Consider the following 20,863-nt stretch of genomic DNA (forward strand, 5'->3'; position numbering starts at 1 on the left):
AGCCTAGTTTTGTCTACTCTGATTGGCAGCAGCTCTTCGGGGTTTCAGGCCAACAGCCTTTCTTATCACCCGACTATCTGATACTTACTGTTTTTCTTTTTACACTTGAGATGGAGGTTCTTCTGCATGCAACACACATCCTCTTTCATGGGGGCTATGTTTCCTCTCCAGCTTTTTTGCTCTTTGTGTTCTATGGACATAAAAACCTCTCAGAGGCAAGATAGGCCTTGTCATTAAGCTTCCTTCATAGTGTGGCGGCGGCAGTAGGGACTGAAGCCAATCTCTGTTCATATCTGAGCTACTTTGTCCAGTCATGACACTTTGATAAGGTTATGCAATCTCTAGATAAATTTAGCCTTGATGCCTTTTTGAGCCATTCCTTGTTGTTGCTTGCTTCAATATAGGAGAGAGATGGAATGCTGATCCGTTGGGTGGTGTTTGGTTTGGCTTGGTTAGAATGCAAAGTTGCATCAGCCTAAAATAAAAGAAGAGGAAGGAATGTACAAGATGGTGGAAGACAGATCCAAGCATCCCTCCCTCCCTTCCTTCCTTCCTTCCTTCCTTCCTTCCTTCCTTCCTTCTATAGCTAAACAAGATACCAGGTGCCTTACACCAGCAGCTATCCAACATGTTTAGATAAGCTTCCTAAAAATGTACTTCCAGAGTTTCATTCCTGGTGCACGAGAAATTCTTTCTAGGTTTAAACCTGAAAGTTTTCTGCCTGCCTCTTTCCCCTCAATGTTTCCTTTTTGCTGGCTACGAAAAACCCGTATCCTTGGCACTCTGAGTACCATATGCTAAGGGCAGTGGGCAGGTCAAAAGGTTACCTGGCTGTTTCCTTCATACTCTGCCCTGTGAGCTTCTAAACTAGGTATGGGCAAGCCTGTGGCCAGGGGTGGACTTTGGTAATAAGACACCCTGTTGTTGTTTAGTCGTTTAGTCGTGTCCGACTCTTTGTGACCCCATGGACTAGAGCACGCCAAGCACTCCTGTCTTCCACTGCCTCCCGCAGTTTGGTCAAACTCATGCTGGTAGCTTCAAGAACACTGTCCAACCATCTTGTCCTCGGTCGTCCCCTTCTCCTTGTGCCCTCCATCTTTCCCAACATCAGGGTCTTTTCCAGGGAGTCTTCTCTTCTCATGAGATGGCCAAAGTATTGGAGCCCCAGTCCTTTCCTTCTTCCAGTGAGCACTCAGGGCTGATTTCCTTAAGAATGGATAGGTTTGATCTTCTTGCAGTCCATGGGACTCTCAAGAGTCTCCTGCATAATTCAAAAGCATCAATTCTTCGGCGATCAGCCTTCTTTATGGTCCAGCTCTCACTTCCATACATCACTACTGGGAAAACCATAGCTTTAACTATACGGACCTTTGTTGGCAAGGTGATGTCTCTGCTGAGAGAGGACAAAATTAGGCGCCCCTCCTAAATATTTCTTATTTTCACAAGTATTGAGTAGATACCCCTATACGTATAGGATGATGATGATTTCGTGTGTCCCCCAACTCTGCATCCTGGGGGGGGGGCACCCGCACCACCCTAAATCCAGGCAAAAATGATGGGAGCTGTAGTCCCATAGTGTCCGAAGTGCCACTGTTACAGAAGCACCTGCCAAACAGTAGGCCTCTGAATCCCAAGTGAGGAGGGTGGTCTTGCACTCAGGTCCTGCTTTTGCAGTCTTCTTATGTTGTCACATATCTTTTGCCCCATTGGAAATTGGAGACCTGACGGATGTTTGATATGATCCTGCAAGACTTCTCTGTATGTTCTTTCTTGTTTCCATTTTCCTGTATGACTCATTTCCAATTTGACATACTTCCCCCCTCCCCACTGTGTTCTCTTTTCACACTGGGCTCCATGTGCCCAGCCACCATTGGAAAGATGAATTCTGGGTAGAACTCCCCCTCCTCTTCCTCCTCCCAAACACTGCCTCTTTTCTGAGGACATTGAATATGGACTTGCCTTCTGGTATGTTTGCACCATGTTGATTAGCTCTGAAGAACTGATATGAAGTGTCCGCCCTCCTACCCATTTTAAGCCACATGAATGGAAGGCTAGGAGGGAAATGGGGGTGGGGGTGGAGAGACTCTTCTTAAATCTCTCCCCTAACTTCCACAGCTGCTTTCCACCCTTTCTTTCTTTTTTTTTTCTAAAAAAAGGGATCATGCTTTGCATTTTCTGGTCTGCTCCAGGACGTCAAAGAGAGAGAAACACACCAGGAGAAATCCTGTGTTCATTGAAGTCACTGGGAGTTCTGCTATTTGTTTGAGCAGAGCCAGGATTTCTACCACCACTTACAACTTCTTGGCAGGAAATAGACATCCCAGCCTCTGCAAAGGAAAGAGGATATTTGTACCAAATATCTGCCTTCGAAAATTAAAAAATAAATAAATAAAACCAGTGTTTTTTCTGCCTCTTGGTTTTCAAGGAAAGCAGCTAATCTGGTTCTATATATTTTGGAAGGTTGGCTTGCCCTCTCCTTTAAAGTACAGAAGATTTGAGGGAGATGCTGGTGTGATTCTTCTAGCGAGGCATTTCTCTGCAAAACTGTTTACCCAGACAAGTGCTTGTCTCATGATTTGTGTAACCAAATCCCTCTCCTTATGTAGTAGAGAAAACATTAGTAGATAGGTAGGTAGGCAGATTGATAATTTGAGGTATACGGAGATGTTTTGTGTATGTGTGCGCTCTCTTTATTTATTTATTATATTTCCCTATCCCTTCCATACAGAAAGTTCTATGGCCTCCGCTTGTAAATTAGATTATTTTGTCCTGGGGCGTGCAAATCGACTTTCTCTGTAAGGCAGTGCTTTGATCAGGGAACTGAATAGAGCCAGCTTGTGTAAGAGTGACAATTTCCAGCAGAGTGGCCTTTTTCTACCCTCACATCATTTCTGAAGCTAAGTGGTTGCAGGAGAGAGAGAGAGAGAGAGAGAGAGAGAGAGAGAGAGAGAGGCGCCCCACCTCATCTCATGGGTAGTATGTGAAAGAGCTGGCAGTTCGGCTTTCTGCTTTAAAAAATAAAAATAAAATAAAACGTGTGTTTGTGTGTGTGTGTGCCTGCAGAATTTAAGGGTAAAGGCAAAAAGAAACAGAGGGGAGTACTTGTGGGGAGATGAGAGCAGCGATTGTGGGTGGGTGGGGGTCTTTCCTAGCTTCTTTTGGCAGAGATTCTCTCGCCTGCTTTTTTATATTCTACACTTGATTTGGAGATGTTCCCTTTTCCCTTGATAGATCTGCTTGAGGCAGCCACGCTCAGCAGTGTAGCACTGCTTGCCTGCAGCAGCTTCCTTCATTTTCTGTACAAAGAGATGGAGGGCAGGGAGAGGGGGGGAGTGAGAGAGAAAAAGAGAGAGAGGGGGAGATCTAGGACACTGTTGAGACAACACTACCTCAAAGGTGCCCAGTGTGCAGCCAGGAAATAAATTACCAGCACTTCTCTGATCTGCAACCGTTTGACTTCTCTTTTTCTCCCCCCCTCAGTTCCCTTCCCTTTCCCCCCCCCAAACATCTTATTATATTTTTTTTTAATTTCCAACTCCTTTCTGTTTATACTCCACTTTTATTCCTTGAGTTAAAGTCTCTCCCTCCCACCTCCGAGTTTTTCATTTGATGTTTGACAACAGTCTTTGAAGATTTTCTACTTCAGAGTAGTTACTGATGGGCTGGTTGTACTACAGAGAGAACAAGCAGGGTTCCTCGGAGTGCGACCAACTGCTCCTGCCGAAGGCAAGCGCTATTGGGGAGAATGTCACTCCATGAGGCCGCGGCAACGGCTCATAAAAATCCAGAGCAGACCATGCCTGGTTGCGGACTCCTTTTCATCCAAACATGGAGACGCAACCAGCTGAACGGGGCCAGGAATGCCGCATGGGCTGAGCTGCCTCGGCTTCCGCCGCCTGCTAAACATGGCTCGCTGTTTTTGTCCCCGCTCTGTGTAGCGAACCCACCGCCTTCCTAAGGAAATGACCCCCGTGGAACCGGCCACCTTTGCAGCCGAGCTCATCTCTCGGCTGGAGAAGCTCAAGCGGGAGCAAGAGACCATGGACTGCTTGGAAGAGAGGCTGCAGCAAATCACAGAGGTAGGTGGATTAACCCTTTCAGGGGCGGACGCCTGCTGGGTGGCAGCCTCCCTTGGCTAGGAGGAGGGAGGAAGGGAAGGAGGGGGTAGCAGAGGCGGGGGTTCGAAGCGGGATGTTAAAAGATGGCAAGACCACAGGGCTTCTTCGTTCCTACTTAGGGGCAAGCTGTCAATTCTCCTGTCTTTAAAACCCGAAAATGCGAATGATTCCCTCTTCCCGTTTTCTCTGCATGCCTCTTGGTATTTAAAAGACAATAACGGGCCTGACCGCCCCCCCCCCTTGTAGGTCTGTTATCTCCTCTTCAGGCTGTTAATGCAGAAATGCATAATGTCTGGAGCAGTTTCTCAACCGTCCTTGGTCAGCTTTTCAGATGGATGGATGGATTGATTGATTGATTGATTGCCCTTCGTGTTTTGCCCTTGAAGGATGAAGAGAAGGAGGCATCCGACGCACCTGCGGGTGCACAGCCTGGCCGAGAGGTTGGGGCCAATCAGCACCCCCCACACCCCCTTGCCCTCTTGCCCTCCGGCAGCTACGAGGACGACCCTCAGGCAATCCTAGACGACCACCTCTCCCGAGTGCTGAAGACCCCGGGGTGCCAGTCTCCTGGCATGGGCCGGCACAGCCCTCGTGCACGCTCTCCGGACCGCCTCCCCGGGGGCAAGTTGCTCCTTGCACCGGGCACAGCCTCGATCCCCACAGCCTGCGCCCTCATCGGCAAAGGATTTATCACGAAGCAGACCACCAACCACGTTCACCACCACTACATCCACCACCACACCATTCCCAAGACGAAAGAGCAGATAGAAGCGGAAGCTGCCCAGCGAGTCCAGTGTTTATGTGCCGCTGGGGGCAGTGACTATTATTGTTACTCCAAGTGCAAGGGGCACACCAAGGGGGTGGACCTTCCTATGGCTCAGCTAGAGCCGTTTGGGTAAGTTTCCTCTGGTGGTTGAGCATGGGGAAGGGCAGGTGTCAGAAACTTGGCTATAGTGCTGTGACTCACGCCGTGTTCTGTAAACAATGGGTAGCTGTTGGTAGTTTATGAAATCGCAAAGAGCTGGGGATTACGGGGAAGAGGAGGAGAGCCATGGTGCTGTGTGTTTCTGGCATAAGCTAGCAGAACGGCAAACAAGCAGCAATCTTAAGTGCTCTTCTCTTTTCTTTCTCACTGAAGCCTCAGCCGAACCGGGACACTACCCAAAAGGAACTGTAAGCTACCAGATGGCATCATTCTGCCAGGCGGGGAAGGAGGAGGGCTCTCCATACCACCAGGAATCCAGCTACCTGGAGGGGAGGCGGACCGCTCTCAGAATGTCTGGCAGTGGATGCTGGAGAGTGAAAGACAATCTAAGCACAAACCCCATAGGTAAATATAAGCTGTCTGCAACACTCTTGCTCCCGGTAAATATTTATCTATTACACAGCTGTCTATTTTTACAATCACTAAAAACAAATGGAGCTCTTTTGCTCCTCCGGTTTAATATGAAAGCTGTTCTGCGGAACCAGAAAAACCACAAAAATGTCATGTTTTTGGCAAGAGCCCCTTTTCATGTTATGACAGACTTTTTCTTTTCTTTCTTTCTTTTTTTGGGAGAGTTGAGTGCACAGAACAGAAGCTGCTATTAAACTCATATTTTCCAGCTTTTATAACCTTGTTCCTTCCCTCTCCCCTGTCTTCTTCTCTGCAGCACACAAAGCACAAAGAAGGCCTACAATTCGGAGTCCACCAGAGGCATGCCTGGCGAGCGCCTGGCCCGTCACCACCTCTGGGGGAGCAGCAGCCACCCGCGTGGTGCTCAGCCTGCCCACCCTTTCGTCCAGGATCCTGCCATGCCCCCGCTGACGCCGCCTAACACTCTGGCCCAGCTGGAGGAAGCTTGCCGCAGGCTAGCGGAAGTGTCCAAGCCACAGAAACAACGGTAACCTTCCTACAGGTTGGGTGCTGGGGTGCCTCTTTACTGCCCTTACTGCAACATAGGTGCAAAAGGTCTTGCACATGTGAACATTATCTTCAAAAGTTGAATGTTTTCACTTCCTTATCAGATAGCTGATGGTTTGTGGCAAGAAAATAAAGCAAATTGGGCTATGTTCTTGCAGGCTCGTGTCTGGTGGTCAGTCCTGAGAATGAAAGATGGGAAGGATGTGATGCTAATTCATGTGGTTCATTTAGCCCTCTTGGAGGGGTGACTTGGGGCTGAAGCACAGCGGCCACCTCTTTGCCCCCTCCCCGACCTTAATGCTTTTGTCATTTTCCAGTCCAGTTTGAGCTTCACGCAACCCTTTTTAAGATGGAGAAGAAACAAAACTTCTTAACAGCTGTAAAAAAAACCACACAGTAGCTTTATTTGTAAATCCCCTTGCAAGTTAATGCCATTTTAGTTGGGCTGTCTTCATCCTAGTGGAAGTTTATGGCACTGCAGGTGATGTGAAGATCTGGTGGTGCAAAGCCACAAAAGGCCTAGCCATTAAACAGAACATTGCCTTAGAAACTATAATCTCCCGTTCTTATAACAAACAATTAGAATATTGAACTCTGCCCTTGTTTGTTTTTCTTAAACGTTTTGTTGAAGTGAATCCGGTTACTTGGTCAAAGAACCTTGCTGTCTTTCACTGGAAAACTCAGGCATAGTTTTAACTGTCTGCCCTGGATATTAGATATACTGGTGGGATTTTAACACCCTTAATCATTCTTCCCTTTCTCTGCTCCCCCTTCCCGCTTTTCAACCTTTAGATGTTCAGCTTCGAGTCAGCCCAGGGATCGCAACCACTTGACTTCTGTACCAGGAGGAAACAGTCCTTTCTGCAATGCAAGCATAGCGGCAGAAGAGTGAGTGTTGCCATATGCAACATCTAGCTTTGGATATCATTCATTACCTTTCAAAACTTGTGTTTTATCAGTGGGGTGGTGCTTTGAAAATGTAATCTTTCCGTGGCAGCTAATGCTTGGTCTTTCCTCTTTTGAGGGGGGTGAAAACAGAACAAAACATTTTTTTCCAAATCTTGTCTTCTGATTTTTTTATTTTTTTTAAAAGCTTGCATTCCTGTAAAGTGGACAAAGATTGGATTAGTCTAATTACAGGATAGTTCTTTTTAACAAGAAATCTGCTACCGTCTAAATAATTAAAGTTTTCTTTCTTACGCTCTTCATCTTAAGCAATGAGCAATGTTTGAAGTCCAGGCTAAGCCACCTGACTGTAGCCTTTCATTTTTAATTGGTTGACCTTAAGTCCACCAGCTGTCTGTGCGAGTAGCTTTTTTCCTCTTCCTGAAGCCACTCTACAAAGACTTGGAACAAATTAGGAAGAGTAAATTACTGTGGAGTAACACTTTGTGACCTTTTGACATGCCAAGTCAATGTTGCCTCAGAAGTTGCCTGCATGGCATTCAAAGCGGCGTTGCTATTCTGCTGAGTAACTGATTTGTTTGTTATTCCCTAAGAGGGTCGATCTTCCTTGGGAGTCCCAAGGTGTGAGGAGAGCCTAGCTATCTGCTGCTCTTGCCATTGGCTCCACAACATCATGGCTCCAAAAATCTGCTTGACTGTAACTGCACCACAAAATCTGGTGCAACAGGCACATCTCTTACCTGGACACAGCAGTTTTTAATATGCATGTGTTGGTACACATAATGAGCAGCTTCCTAATTCACATCAGTGTAGAAGAAAGTATGGTGTTTGCCTTGACACGGAAGTGAATTGGAAACCTCTGCTCATGTGAAGCTTTGGATTTATTTTATTTATTTAGTAAGAGATTGCTATACCATCCTTCTCTCTCTCACACACACAAGTCGCAGAGCAACTTACAAAAGATAAGGCAATAAAAAAAATAATAAGCAAAAAGATTTTTAAAAATGTATAACTTAATTTAACCATGTATAACTTAATTGACAGCATCATAAAAATGGCTTAACCATTCCACCTCTAAAAGCTTGACGGAAAGAGTGAGTTCTTATCTGCTGTCTAAAACAATATAAAGTTGAGAGGTCATTCCGCAGATATGGGGCCACCACCAAAAAGGCGCGTGTGTGTGTAGACAAGATTGTATTCCACATTGTTGTAGAGGCTTGGAAATCAAGTTAGTTTCCAGAGGGATAACCATGTTAGTCTGTTGCATTAAAAACAAGGAGATCATTGATAAAATGCAACAAATTGGTAAAATGCAGTTCAAAACACATAGATGAACGCTTAAAAATCTAACCACTGCTGAAAGAAAGTCCAGAAATTCAGCATGGAAAAATACAGAAGCTTCACAGGCAACTAGTTTCAGAAGATGTTCTCCATCAATTTATATTACTATAAATCCATGGAGAATAACACTGCAGTTTCTTAGTTGGTTCTGACTGAGTTTAATTCTTCATCCACAATACCTGAATGAGCACTTTCCCCCATATAATTTGGCCCAGATCCTGCACTCATAATCCTGGACCCTTGTTGTGCCCCCTTCATAAGAGGTCCAGAAGGCACCATCGCATATCTTTAGGTGCAAGGCAAAAAAAATTCCTCTGCAGCCAGGCCTTTGGTCTTTAACTATCTGTGGCCTTTTAGAAGTGGGCAAAATGTTTTTAATGTATTTCTTTTTTCTTTTGGCTCTAACATATCTATGTGGGTTCATTGCCTGCATGTTTGGTTGTAAATTGCTTTGGGTTGCCTTGGGCAACTGCCAAATTTAAATAGCAGCAACAACAGCAACTCCTTCTGAGAAGGTTACAGAGTGCTGGGAACGATAGTGGAAAGTTTCCTCAAGGGCTATCTTTTCTCAGAATTCACCTGTATACCGTTTAGTTCCTAAGAAGTCTTACACAGTCCTGAGAGCTCAGTAATTCAGCTAAGCTCCCCAAAGGAACAAACACTCTAGTTGTCTATGGCAAAGTGAACCTGGCTGAGAAGTGGCTAGAAAGCACCTCAGCCAGACTCCATGTAGTTGAACTGAACCATTGCATACATGGGGAGGGCTAAAGCTCCAGTGCTCAACTTCCCCCATTTGGTCTATTCTGTTGGTGTTTGGAAATGGACAGCAGGGTTGTGGTTGCTTTTAGGTTGATAAAGGAATGACCAAGCTCATACAACATATAAACAACAAATTAGAGGTGGGAATGAGACTGACATTGTGCTCCAAGGAGCGTTGCCATGTGGACCAAATTGACTTGAGCCTATAAAGCAGGGATGAGACACCTGAGGGCCTCCGGATATTTCTGGACCACATTTCTCATCATCCCTGCCCATTGGCCATGATGGCTGGAGCAGATGGGTATCGGCGTATGGACAGGCAATATCAGAAGGTGGAGTGGGGCAATGGCACTCACCTGACCCCTGGTTGCCTCTGTTGTTGCTGCATATTGGAACAGAAAGGGGGAGGTTGGCAAGGCGCAAAAGCACTGGTGTGAGTAGCAGGTTAGTTCCACTGGTGCGTTTGCACTGCACCAGCCTCACTTCTACCTTGCTCCCTCTCCATCCCTGTATGCAACGGCTACATGGGCATTAGCAGGTTAGGCGAGTGCCTGCCCCCCACGCTGCCATCCACTATAGGCCACAGGTTCTACAACCCCAACTGTAAATCTTTAGGCCACAAAACATGTTCAGTGGCTAGTTTGAGATTTTTACATGGGTTTCAGGTTGGCAATTAAAGCTTGTGCATTTCCGGGTTCAAAACTCCACAAAGTATGCTGGTCTTGCCCCTTGGCTTTAATGCTCTGTGTTTAAATGCAAATCCCATCCTCTAACCATCCACTGGTAATGTTTATCAGGCATGGAGACTTTCGGAGTTTGGTGTACTAACAGATATCAAGCGTATGCATTTATTTTACTATCCAGCTAATATAGGTGGTTAGGTGACTATATATGCTCCTCATGAAGTTGTGCTCTCTGACTATGGCATAAATGCTTTCTAAATAATGTCTATTTCTTTCCTCCCTTCTTTTATGTTTCAGTCACAAAGAACCAAAGAAACTCCCTGTTGCTCACTCTTCCCAGCCTAGTGAGTTGGTTGTCACTTATTTTTTCTGTGGAGAGGAAATTCCCTATAGGAGGATGTTAAAGGCCCAGAGCCTGACACTTGGGCACTTTAAAGAGCAGCTGAGCAAGAAGGGAAATTATAGGTAAGCATATTTGTGGTTTCTTTCTTCTTCTTCTTCCCTTGTGTTTGCAGAGACTGTGTGCCAAAATAACCAAAGATATATTTCTAAGCATCCTCCCACAAGGAAAGGCTTTTGATGGTTGGCTGCAACTTTGCTCACTAGTCTGTCTGAGTTTCTGCTGTCCTCTTTGTATTTACCCACCAAACCAATAGTAGTTAAGAGGTGGATTGGTTGCTCCAGCAACCAGACTAGGCCTCACCTATATAGATAGACTATATAATGATGTTGTCAGCGCAGTTTCCTTTCACAAGCGGATGAGCCACAATCTAGCGTAATAGGTATTCATTCATTCTGAGTTCATTCCCTGGCTATTGCTGCTGCCTTAGAAGTGCTTCTGGTTTTGTTTGTAACAAGTAATTTGATTTCCCTGCAATCGATTTCTCTGTAGCTAATTATTCCCTCTTTGCAGTTTGCAAAATGTAAATAATCAGCTTCAGAGTAAAAAGCTGCTGAGGGGTAGTAATGTTTATTGCGCATGTAAGTGCTTCCTATGAGATCACAGCTATGTGTCTCTATTTGCAAGGGAGGTGATAGCGTCTGAAGTGTGTTCTTCCTTTGGTTAGGTGATTCTGGGGTTTGTTTTGCACGAGGCTATGTAAGCAACTAAGCCTTAAATCAAAGTCCTGCTTGCCCATGGAAACAGACTAAAATGATAAACCCTAATTTGTGAAAAGAAATAAGCCACTTTGATTTATTGTACTTGGTACGCTATTTGCTGAAGGTATCAGGCACAAACTGTGTGAGGAGAGGTGTAGGTTTCACAGAATGTACTGCAAACTAGATGCTACGAAATTAATATTGTAGTATTGAGTGAAGATTTTAGATCCTGAGGTACATATCCATCTCTTGGACAGTACATAGGATCAACCGGACATGCAGCTCACATTTCCTCTGTTGGCACGTCCTGTGTAAATACCCAATGTGTGAATGTGCCTTTAGTGAGATACGCCTTAAGTTGAGATTGCTGCATTGCAAGGGATTGGACTAGATGACCCTTGGGATCCCTTCCAGCTCTACAGTTCTATTGTATGATTCTATGTGCATTTGGAATTTGTGTTGCCAAATGTCCCTTAGTCAGGCAGACCCACTTCTCACATTAGCCAAGGTGTGAATGTCTGTAGCTGGCAGGACTGCGACAGTGGGAAATGTATGAGCATCAGTGGAGGGGCTCAAAACCCAGATTGGAAGCTGTGGATTCATTCTACCGCAGGACCATATAATTACGCACATAGCTATTGTTTTCCTCCCTACCCTTTGTTACTCTGAACCTCCTGATCCTCTGTGTCTTCTCCACTCACAGTTGCCCTGGTGCACTTGAGTTTTTGCCAAAAGCTCACAACATGCCATTGGTTCCTTTGGAAAACTTACTGCTTTAAAGCCAGGGGTAGGGGGTCTTGTTCTGCTCCAGACATTGTTGGACCACCACCAACCATCAGCCCCAGCCAGCATGCCCAATGGTCAGGGGTGATAGGGGTGCAGTCCAGCAGCATTTGGAGAGCCACCCCTGCCTTGATGTGTTTTCTGTGTTATGAAGACATGCCCTGCCTATGTATTAAGGTCCTCATTGGAAGCTGTCCATCTGCCACCAGAGGAGAGGCAGGAAGCAATCCAGGATAGGGCCTTTTGCTGTTACTGCCTGAGGAATGTGTGCTCTAGGGAGGCTTGCCTGGCAACCAACTCTGTCTTTATCCTTTTGCCCTGCTTTTTTCTTTTTATTCCTCCAGGTTTTCAGCACATTGTAGCTTTACTCTGATGTTTTTTATCTGGCTTCTATAGCCATTTGTTGGTTATCACTCTGGGTTGTTTGTGGTGTTTTTTTAAATCACTCTGAATCGCTTTGAATCTGGTGCCCATACCAGATGGAAAGCAGAATATAAACGTGTGAAATTGCAGCATATAAAGTCCATCCCTACGGGGCAGCACATATGCTACCAAAGTGGTGTGTTTGCTGATGGGAATGCGAACTAAAACTCTCCAAGGGGCAACCAGCATGTGGCAGGCAGTATCCATGTGGTTTGAGCTGCCAGTGCTTTTCTTCCTTGCTTCCTCAGCCTGAAAATGACAGATTTCCCTGTATGGACAGCTGTTGTGCAAGTGCATGCATAGCTCAGTTGGTTTGAGCGTGGTGCTGATAATGCCAAGGTTGCAGGTTCGGTCCCCGTAAAGGGACAGTCTGCGTATTCCTGCATTGGCAGGGGATTGGATCAGATAATCCTCAGGGTCCCTTCCAACTCTACAATTCTATGAAGTGGTGGCTGAACACACCAAGGAGAAGTTATTGTGCATTTTGGGTTCCTGGTAGCACTGGGAATCACAGGTGGGGAGAATGCTGCTTCACTCAGGCCCTGCTTGTGGGCTTCCTACAGGCATCTGGTTGGCTACTGTGAGAGCAGAATGATGGCCTAGATCAGGGGTTGTCAACCTGGTCCCTACCGCCCACTAGTGGGCTTTTCAGGATTCTAGGTTGGCGGTAGGGGGGGTTCTATGGTACAAGCTGAATCCTCCTTCCATCGAGCACTGTTGGGCGGTAAGGAAATTTTACCATCAAGAAAGATGCATTAGTGGGCAGTAGGTATAAAAAGGCTGACTACCCCTGGCCTATGGGACGCGGGTGGCGCTGTGCGTTAAACCACAGAGCCTAGGGCTTGCCAATCAGAAGGTCGGCAGTTCGAATCCCCGTGATGGGGTGAGCTCCCATTGCTCGGTCTCTACTCCTGCCAACCTAGCAGTTCGAAAGCACGTCAAAGTGCAAGTAGATAAATAGGTATTGCTCCGGTGGGAAGATAAACGGCATTTCCGTGCGCTGCTCTGGTTTGCCAGAAGCGGCTTAGTCATGCTGGTCACATGACCCGGGAGCTGTACGCCGGCTCCCTCCACCAATAAAGTGAGATGAGCGCCGTAACCCCAGAGTCGGTCACGACTGGACCTAATGGTCAGGGGTCCCTTTACCTTTACCTTACCCCTCGCCTAGATGGTACATTCAGCTGATCAAGCAGAGCTCTCATGTAAACTTGATTGTAGAACTCAATGAACATAGGCCCTTTTTTCACTGTGATGTCCAGTCCGCTGGTGCCAGTTTTACGGAATGGATCTATGCTCCCCACCACCAATCTGAGTGTAGGCTTTTCGTAAATTGCCTTAATATGTTTTCATGATGAGCATAGAGGAAAGCATAGTAGCGCCTGCATCTCTTGTACATAGCAAACATAGGCCCAGATTAAACTAATCTGGTGTGCTAGTGGATGCTGGCTCAAGGGCTCCTGCTAGCACAATGGGGCTTCCCCCTCCCCTCCAAATCCAGGGTTTGAAATTAGCAGGGCGCCGGGCGCATTTTGTGCCTAAAGATTCTCCATTTGCGAGCACCTCAAAAAGTCTTAAGTGCCATATTTCACGCCTGGCTGACACTCAAGGATTGCTGAAATGTATGTGCTTTGAAGCCTCGGAGTATATGTTAAGGATAGACAATATGTTAAGGAGTTTAACAATAAAGAGTACAGCGGTACCTTGGGTTAAGTACTTAATTCGTTCTGGAGGTCCGTTCTTAACCTGAAACTGTTCTTAACCTGAAGCACCACTTTAGCTAATGGGGCCTCCTGCTGCTGCGCTGCCGGAGCACGATTTCTTTTCTCATCCTGAAGCAAAGTTCTTAACCCGAGGTACTATTTCTGGGTTAGCGGAGTCTGTAACCTGAAGCATATGTAACCTGAAGTGTATGTAACCCGAGGTACCACTGTAGAGTGTTTTGAAAACCGAAGTAAGGTACCAATATTTTTTGTTGTAAACACAAAATTAAAACATGTATTCATAATTTATGCTAAGAAGGTGATATTAACAATGTGTCACTTATGTGAATTGCGTATTAGCACATGCTTATCAAAATGATTAAAAAAATGTTGCCGACCGCCTGGGGCAACGAGACATTCTGTTTTGGCACCCACAACTCAGGTTCTAGAAGCCATTTGGCTCCTAGCTTTTCTACCCCAGTTTCTAACACTGTTCAAATCTGCTCCCCATCCCGTCCCAAGCACAAAAAAATTCAGGACCACACTCTAAGGAAAACCTAGATTTCTGTTTGCATACCATGTCTCTGTGGCATACACTGCCATGAATGGAGTGGAGACATGGGTCTGAAAACATATAGTGGAGATGAAAAAGTCCCAGGGGCAGGGAATGAAAAATTCTATTTTAACCCCCCCCCCCGTGTTTTTCCTCATTTCCCTTCAATTATTATTTTTTTTTAATGGGGATCGTGAAACACTTTCTTTTACAATGATGAACAAAATGTTTAAGACAAGGTGTTCATCTATTCACTCCCCCTCCCAAATGATTTCTAAAAGTGTGCAACAGGAAAACCTTTATGTAAGACTATGTACAGTATCCCATCGTTACAATTCCTGTATTAAGTCCTCATCTGTCAACTGCGAGTGCAACTCTCACCTACAAGAGCAAGATCCATCTCTGTCTCTTGGAAGGCACTCCCATTGTCACAAGAGAAGGAAGAAGATTCTGATGCCTCGTTTGATTATGGCCTTCCTCTTGTTGGAATAGTTGGAAGTGGGAGAAAGTAGAGAGCGACAAAATTTTGTTGCCGTTCAGTTCACACTGCTTGGGGAGGGACACACCCCAAAACACCATAATAAATTCAATTGTTAAATATTGTCTGGATGAACTGTAACTTTTAATATACCAAATATGATAATTATATAGTAGACCAATATACATAATGCATAAAGTTACAAAGTGACTTTTGATATGCAAAGTAGTTCATTCCCCATTTATCCCCAAATTTCCCTTCTTTCCTGACAAAACCCTCCCTCCTCCAATGACTTCAAAATTTCCAGAATTTTTTAGATCTCTTAAGTAGACACAAAGCCAGGGGCCTTGAATTTGCTTACTGTGTATTTTATGGAAGTCAGTGATGGGAAAATCAGAACCGGATCATTCTGATAACCTCTGAAGAACTCCTAGAATGAAACTGATGATGCTTAGCTGAGGTTGTTACCATTCCTATAGGACAGGGGTCAGCAAGGTTTACTTCACCTGGGCCGGTTCACTCCAGTCAGTGGAGATCCCTTCATGGGCTGGATCACGCATGCGCGCCTGCGATTTCCGCAAGTCCCCGCGCTGCGCTGTGGTGGTTTAGCGCAGTGCGGGGGGACTCGCTGAGCGGGTGGCTCGGGCCGGTTAAACGACCCCCATTGGCCACTTGTGGCCCATGGGCCTTAGGTTGCCGGCCCCTGCTATAGGATCGCGCTGTAACTGTGGTTAGAGCATTTTAAAGTGACAGATAACTTTGGGCTTATTATTTCTTTGACTTTTTTACGCAATGTGTACAAAAGGAGCTGAGGCCAAAGACCAGTGGGGAGAGAGAGAGAGAGAGATGATAGACATACTGTACAAGATTCCCATATATATATATATATATATATATATATATATATATATATATATATATATTGAGGGGAGGAATTTTGTACAGACCCAAGGTAAAACTAATTATCTGAATGTGTTGCTCCCTCAGGGAATCATTTTGATCCAAGCTTTGATTATTATTATTTGGGGGTGGGTGGGTGGGTGGGGGGAGAAGAGGGGGACGAAGAGCGAAGCTGCAGGTGACCTTCAAGGAACAGGGCCATATATACTGCCCAGAGTTGCAGGCATTGCTGAGGGGAAGGATTGGCTTGGTTGCTCTGGTCACATCTGGCATTGATTTTGTTCCAAGGCACACTTAATAAGCATGTCTTTGAAGCCTGTGCCTTTCATTTTTAACACACAAAGGCATGCATAAATGGTTGACACTCAAAATTCTTTATTGAACGAGTCAGTCTGCAACAACGTAGGTACCTCGGGTTTCTGCTGAGGTACTCTTCAGCTGCGGCGGTGTGAACTCAGGGGTGGGTATGTGCCTTTGTTGATTGTTTTTAGGGGAAATATTAGGAGGCGATATAATATTTTTGGAGTTTCTCTCTCTCTCTCAACACACACACACACACACACACACACAAAATATCAGAAGCATGCCCTTACACTTAACAAACACACAGTCTCTCTCTCTCTCTCTCTCATTCACTCTGCGTAGTGTTGGGTAACATGGCAGTAGTTCAGAAAAAGAGCAGTAACTCCAAGCCTTGTAGACTGTATGGGTGCCAGATGTAGAAAAAGCGGGGGGGGGGGGGGAATGGGGGGGAGAGACATGCAACAGAAGAGGGGGAGAGAAAGAAAGCAAACCTTGCCACATTTTTTCAAAAATTGTTTCAATGGAGAGAGTCCCCCCCCCTCCACAAGCAAATAAGGACCTCCTGATGTGTTTTAAGAGGTTGGGGGGGGGAGATATTAGTTTGCATTCTCCCTCACCAACCCCCCCTCCCCCCCCCTTTTGCACTTCTCTGTGAGAAATAAGGTTGTAGTTATGGAAAAGGTCAGCGTGTGGAGCTCCCCCCTCCTTTTTCTTCTTTCTTTCAAGAAAATAAAAATGTGGCGTTCAAACAAAGAATTTTGTCAACGCTGCCAGAGTTTTAAGATCAAGGGGGAAGTTATTGCTACAGCTGTTTATCCTCTTGGAAAGGAGGAGATAAAACGGAGTGAAAGTCCTTTTGTACCTCATTCAAAGTCCCCCCCCCCCCCCCCCCGCTCCTCATTTTTCCTCTCTGGCCTGCTAGCTTGAGGGATTCTAGAAGGAAGTTTCATTGTATTTTGGTTTTGGATCAGCAAAAGGAAGGCTGGTCGGTGGGAGAATTTTGGCCTCTTCTGAAGTAAATGGATTTTGTTACATCCATGGGTTCATCTGAAAGTGACAAAAAAAGTCCAATGACTGAACAGTTTTCCTTTTCTAACTTGATTAAGAGACCCATCTTGTTATCTCCCTAATCAAAGTCAGATAAATAATACCTCCTGTCAGATAAACCAGTCTCTTGTTGGTATGTTCAGAGGTCTTAAATATCAAAGCAAAAACGGGTGCTCAAGTAGATTCCTAGCCAAAGAAAGTTGCTTTATAAGAGGGAATTCAAAGTTGAGGGGATCCTTTAAAATATGGTAGAAAATGAGCTGCCTTTCCTTTGAATATACTTCGTTACTTTAAAACTTGGGTGGTTCTTGTTGGTGTTTTCCCCTTAAGGCTGATCGGATAAGAATATTTCCTTGCCTGTGACTGCATGGCAAAAGAGAGCTCCTTGGAAGAGGGCGAGAGATCAGCCTGGGTGCAAGGAGGGGTGTGTGTGTGTGTGTGTGTGTGTGTGGTAGTAGACAAGCAGGCTCCCTAAATGCTAACCCTCTGAATGGAAGGCCTTCATTTTGTGCATATGCAATTAAGCAGCCTGAGAAGGAAGAATGCTGGAAGGGGGGATAAAAGGAACCTTTAATCAAGAAGCTGAACGGTCTAATTCAGGATAATAGAGGGGTCCTTACTGTTTGACACAAGAGGGGAAGGGGCGCTATTTTTTTATTTTTTTTTGTCTGCATGAGCACTGGCTTCGTGATCTAACGATCCCAAGCCTGAAGAAAGGGAAAGCGGGACACTCCTGCTTGACCTTTCTGTGTCAAATATTGCAATCTAAGCCAAGATTGCTCATTACGCAGGGGGCCACTCGGAAATATCGAAGCAGAGATGTAGCAATCTCTGTCCTTTTTAAAAGTGTTGTTCTGTTTTTGGATGTTCTTCTTTGGAATGTGTCAGCAGTTTGGAGCTTTTACTAAAAAAGAAAAAACAACAACAGGCCTCAAATGAAATATTCCCGGTTTTACAATGTGTAACTTTTCTCTCTTCTTCAAAATCCACTTTAGTAAAAGTCTCAAAATTGTAGGAGCGGCGCTGTATAAAGTTTAGTCATATGGCTAAATTGGAAATAATGGGTTTTGTTTTGGATTTTTATTTCCTTAAATCAGATGCTTGGCCAGGGAGAAACTTTGCATTCCTGCTGCCAATATCTGTAAGTGGTTTAAAGAACTTTCCCAAAGGTGCCTCCTCTTTCAAAAAATAAATAAAATTTTAATTGGTACATTCAATTTGTTTTTTTGCCCTTCTTTTGTTTTTCCAAGAGCTTTCCTCTTAAGTTGCATTTATATGTCCAGAGTGTGATATCTCTAGTCTAAATTGTGTAGATCTTTGAGCTGTGGAAGCTCAGCTTGGTTTGGGAGGGCAGTTCACTGCTGTAGGGCCTGTTCTCATGGAGACTGCTTTGTCAAAATATATGTGGTTGAGCAAAATCAGTGGTGCTGGTCTCGCAAATGATAAAAGACAAGATTGTGGGCGTTGATATAAACCCAGGGGTCACCAACCTTTTTCAGCCATGGGCCGGTCCACCATCCCTCAGACCATGTGGTGGGCCAGACTATATTTTTGGGGGGGAAATATGAATTTGTATGCCCCACAAATAACCCAGAGATGCATTTTAAATAAAAGCACATATTCTACTCATGTAAAAACACCAGGCAGACCCCACAAATAACCCAGAGATGCATTTTAAATAAAAGGGCACATTCTACTCATGTAAAAACCACACTGATTCCCAGACTGTCCACGGGCCGGATTTAGAAGGTGATTGGGCCGCATCTGGCCCACGGGCCTTAGGTTGCCTACCCCTGATATAAACTGAGGCGGTAAACCAGACATTTCCTGATATTTGAGAACCATGTGCTGCAATCACCTCGTTGTGGTCAGAATTGAACTTGCGCTTCCAAGTTCCAGTAAAGCAGATTTGCCTCCCATTTCAGGGCTTCAGTTCACTGACTCTTCTTTCCCATCTGCTTGTACACAAAGATTTATAGAGCACTTAATCAAATTACACACAAGTTGTGCCCACGACTTACAAGAGGGTTACGTTCTGGGGATCACACCTAAAGCCATAATTAAGGTAAAGGTAAAGGGACCCCTGACCATTAGGTCCAGTTGTGGCCGACTCTGGGGTTGCGGCGCTCAGCTCGCTTTATTGGCCGAGGGAGCCGGTGTACAGCTTCCGGGTCATGTGGCCAGCATGACTAAGCCGCTTCTGGCGCACCAGAGCAGTGCACGGAAATGCCGTTTACCTTCCCGCCGGAGCAGTACCTATTTATCTACTTGCACTCTGATGTGCTTTTGAACTGCTAGGTGGGCAGGAGCTGGGACCGAACAACGTGAGCTCACCCCGTCGTGGGGACTTGAACCACCGACCTTCTGATCGGCAAGTCCTAAGCTCTGTGGTTTAACCCACAGCACCACCCACGTCCTAGGGTACAATGGCAGGTGGGATTTCCAAAGCCTTTTTTCCTGGATAGGACACCTGCCTCCTTTCTGCCCCCCTTTTAATTTTTTAAACATTTCGGCCAAGTGCGTAAAGCTGAATGCACACAAGTGAAATGCACCTAAGTTTGCGGGTTTGCTGTACATAACAAAATTAACACAATAAAACACAGCAGAAATCCCAAAGCCTGTTTCTTACCCACAGATAAAACTTTTAAAAGCAATTAAATAATGTGTTCTGTGAGGGATTGTTGAAATAATAATAATAATAATAATAATAATAATAATAATAATAATAATAATACCAATACCAATATAGCAAGGGTGCTGATAATGCAGTGTTGTTTTAAAGTGGTCTATTGCAAAGCTTTGGCACAGAGAATGACAGTAGGGTTTTTTGAAAAGCGTGGAGGTTTAAAACCTGGCCAGTGGATAACTCTGCTTGAAATAGTCTCAGCAGCTTCTGTGAAGACACAAACTCCTTCCAGTCCAGCATTTGTATATCTTACGACAGGAATATAAAGCAGAATACTGAGTTGTGATAATTTCTCTGTCAGCCCAGCTCTCTCAAAACAGCTTGGGCTCAATTACAATGCTAAGGTCCAATCTGAACTCCCTCTCCCTCTCCGTGTGTGTGTGTGTGTGTGTGCGTGTGTGGCACCCCTCCTGTCCCTAAACCAAAGGCAGGCAACTAGACTCCAGTTCCTATCAGCCCAAGCTAATAATCAGAGATTATGGCAGTTGTACTCCAACAATATCTGGAGGGTCACAAGCTCCCATTTCCTGCCCCCAAACCCTACATAAAAGCTACCAACCAGGGCAAGGTTCACTTGCCATGCCCAGGCTGTTTTTCAGTAGTATCTCTTTTGTAACCGTAATGTGTGCCTTTAGGGTGAATCATGTGGATAACTAAGGTGGTGCGTGAGAGTTAACAACATTATAAGATGCAGCAAGGCTTTTTTTGAGGATCATATTTATGTACAGTGGTACCTCGCAAGACGAATGCCTCATAAGACGAAAAACTCGCAAGATGAAAGAGTTTTTCGTTTTTTGAGTTGCTTCGCAAGACGGATTTCCCTATGGGCTTGCAAGTTTGTTTCCTTTGTCTTGCAAGTTTGTTTCCTTTTTCTTGAAACCGTGCATTCAGGGGGTGCAGTTGCAACTTGACTTCGAGGAGCAACTCATAGCATGCGGTGTGGTAGCCTTTTTTGAGGTTTTTGAAGACTTTGGTGATTTTTGAAGCTTTTCCAAAATCCGTGCTTCGCAAGACGAAAAAAATCGCAAGACGAAAAAACTCGCAGAACGAATTAATTTCGTCTTGCGAGGTACCACTGTACTATGTCAAATAGCAGTCAGGTAATGCCAGCCTGTGGCAAATGGATCACAATTTGATCACAAGATGAGCTAATGGCCACTTTCCTTAGATGCCTTTATA

The 20,863-nt window shown here is 45.2% G+C and overlaps 1 protein-coding gene across 4 annotated transcripts in view; it reads left to right on the forward strand.

Annotated features, from left to right (window-relative positions):
• The window catches only part of AXIN2 (axin 2), an 82,597-nt gene that overhangs the window by 58,360 nt on the left and 3,374 nt on the right, over positions 1 to 20,863 (forward strand). For all 4 annotated transcript variants that reach the window (XM_079965396.1, XM_079965395.1, XM_079965398.1 and 1 more), the window contains 6 exons: positions 3,939 to 4,079; positions 4,505 to 5,013; positions 5,257 to 5,448; positions 5,771 to 6,001; positions 6,814 to 6,909; positions 10,008 to 10,175. In XM_079965396.1, coding sequence (XP_079821522.1) covers positions 3,939 to 4,079; positions 4,505 to 5,013; positions 5,257 to 5,448; positions 5,771 to 6,001; positions 6,814 to 6,909; positions 10,008 to 10,175 — 1,337 coding nt within the window. The remainder of the gene's footprint in view (positions 1 to 3,938; positions 4,080 to 4,504; positions 5,014 to 5,256; positions 5,449 to 5,770; positions 6,002 to 6,813; positions 6,910 to 10,007; positions 10,176 to 20,863) is intronic.

The sequence above is a fragment of the Podarcis cretensis genome (genome assembly GCF_951804945.1).
Source record: "Podarcis cretensis genome assembly, chromosome: 2".
Taxonomy (NCBI): Eukaryota; Metazoa; Chordata; class Lepidosauria; order Squamata; family Lacertidae; genus Podarcis; species Podarcis cretensis.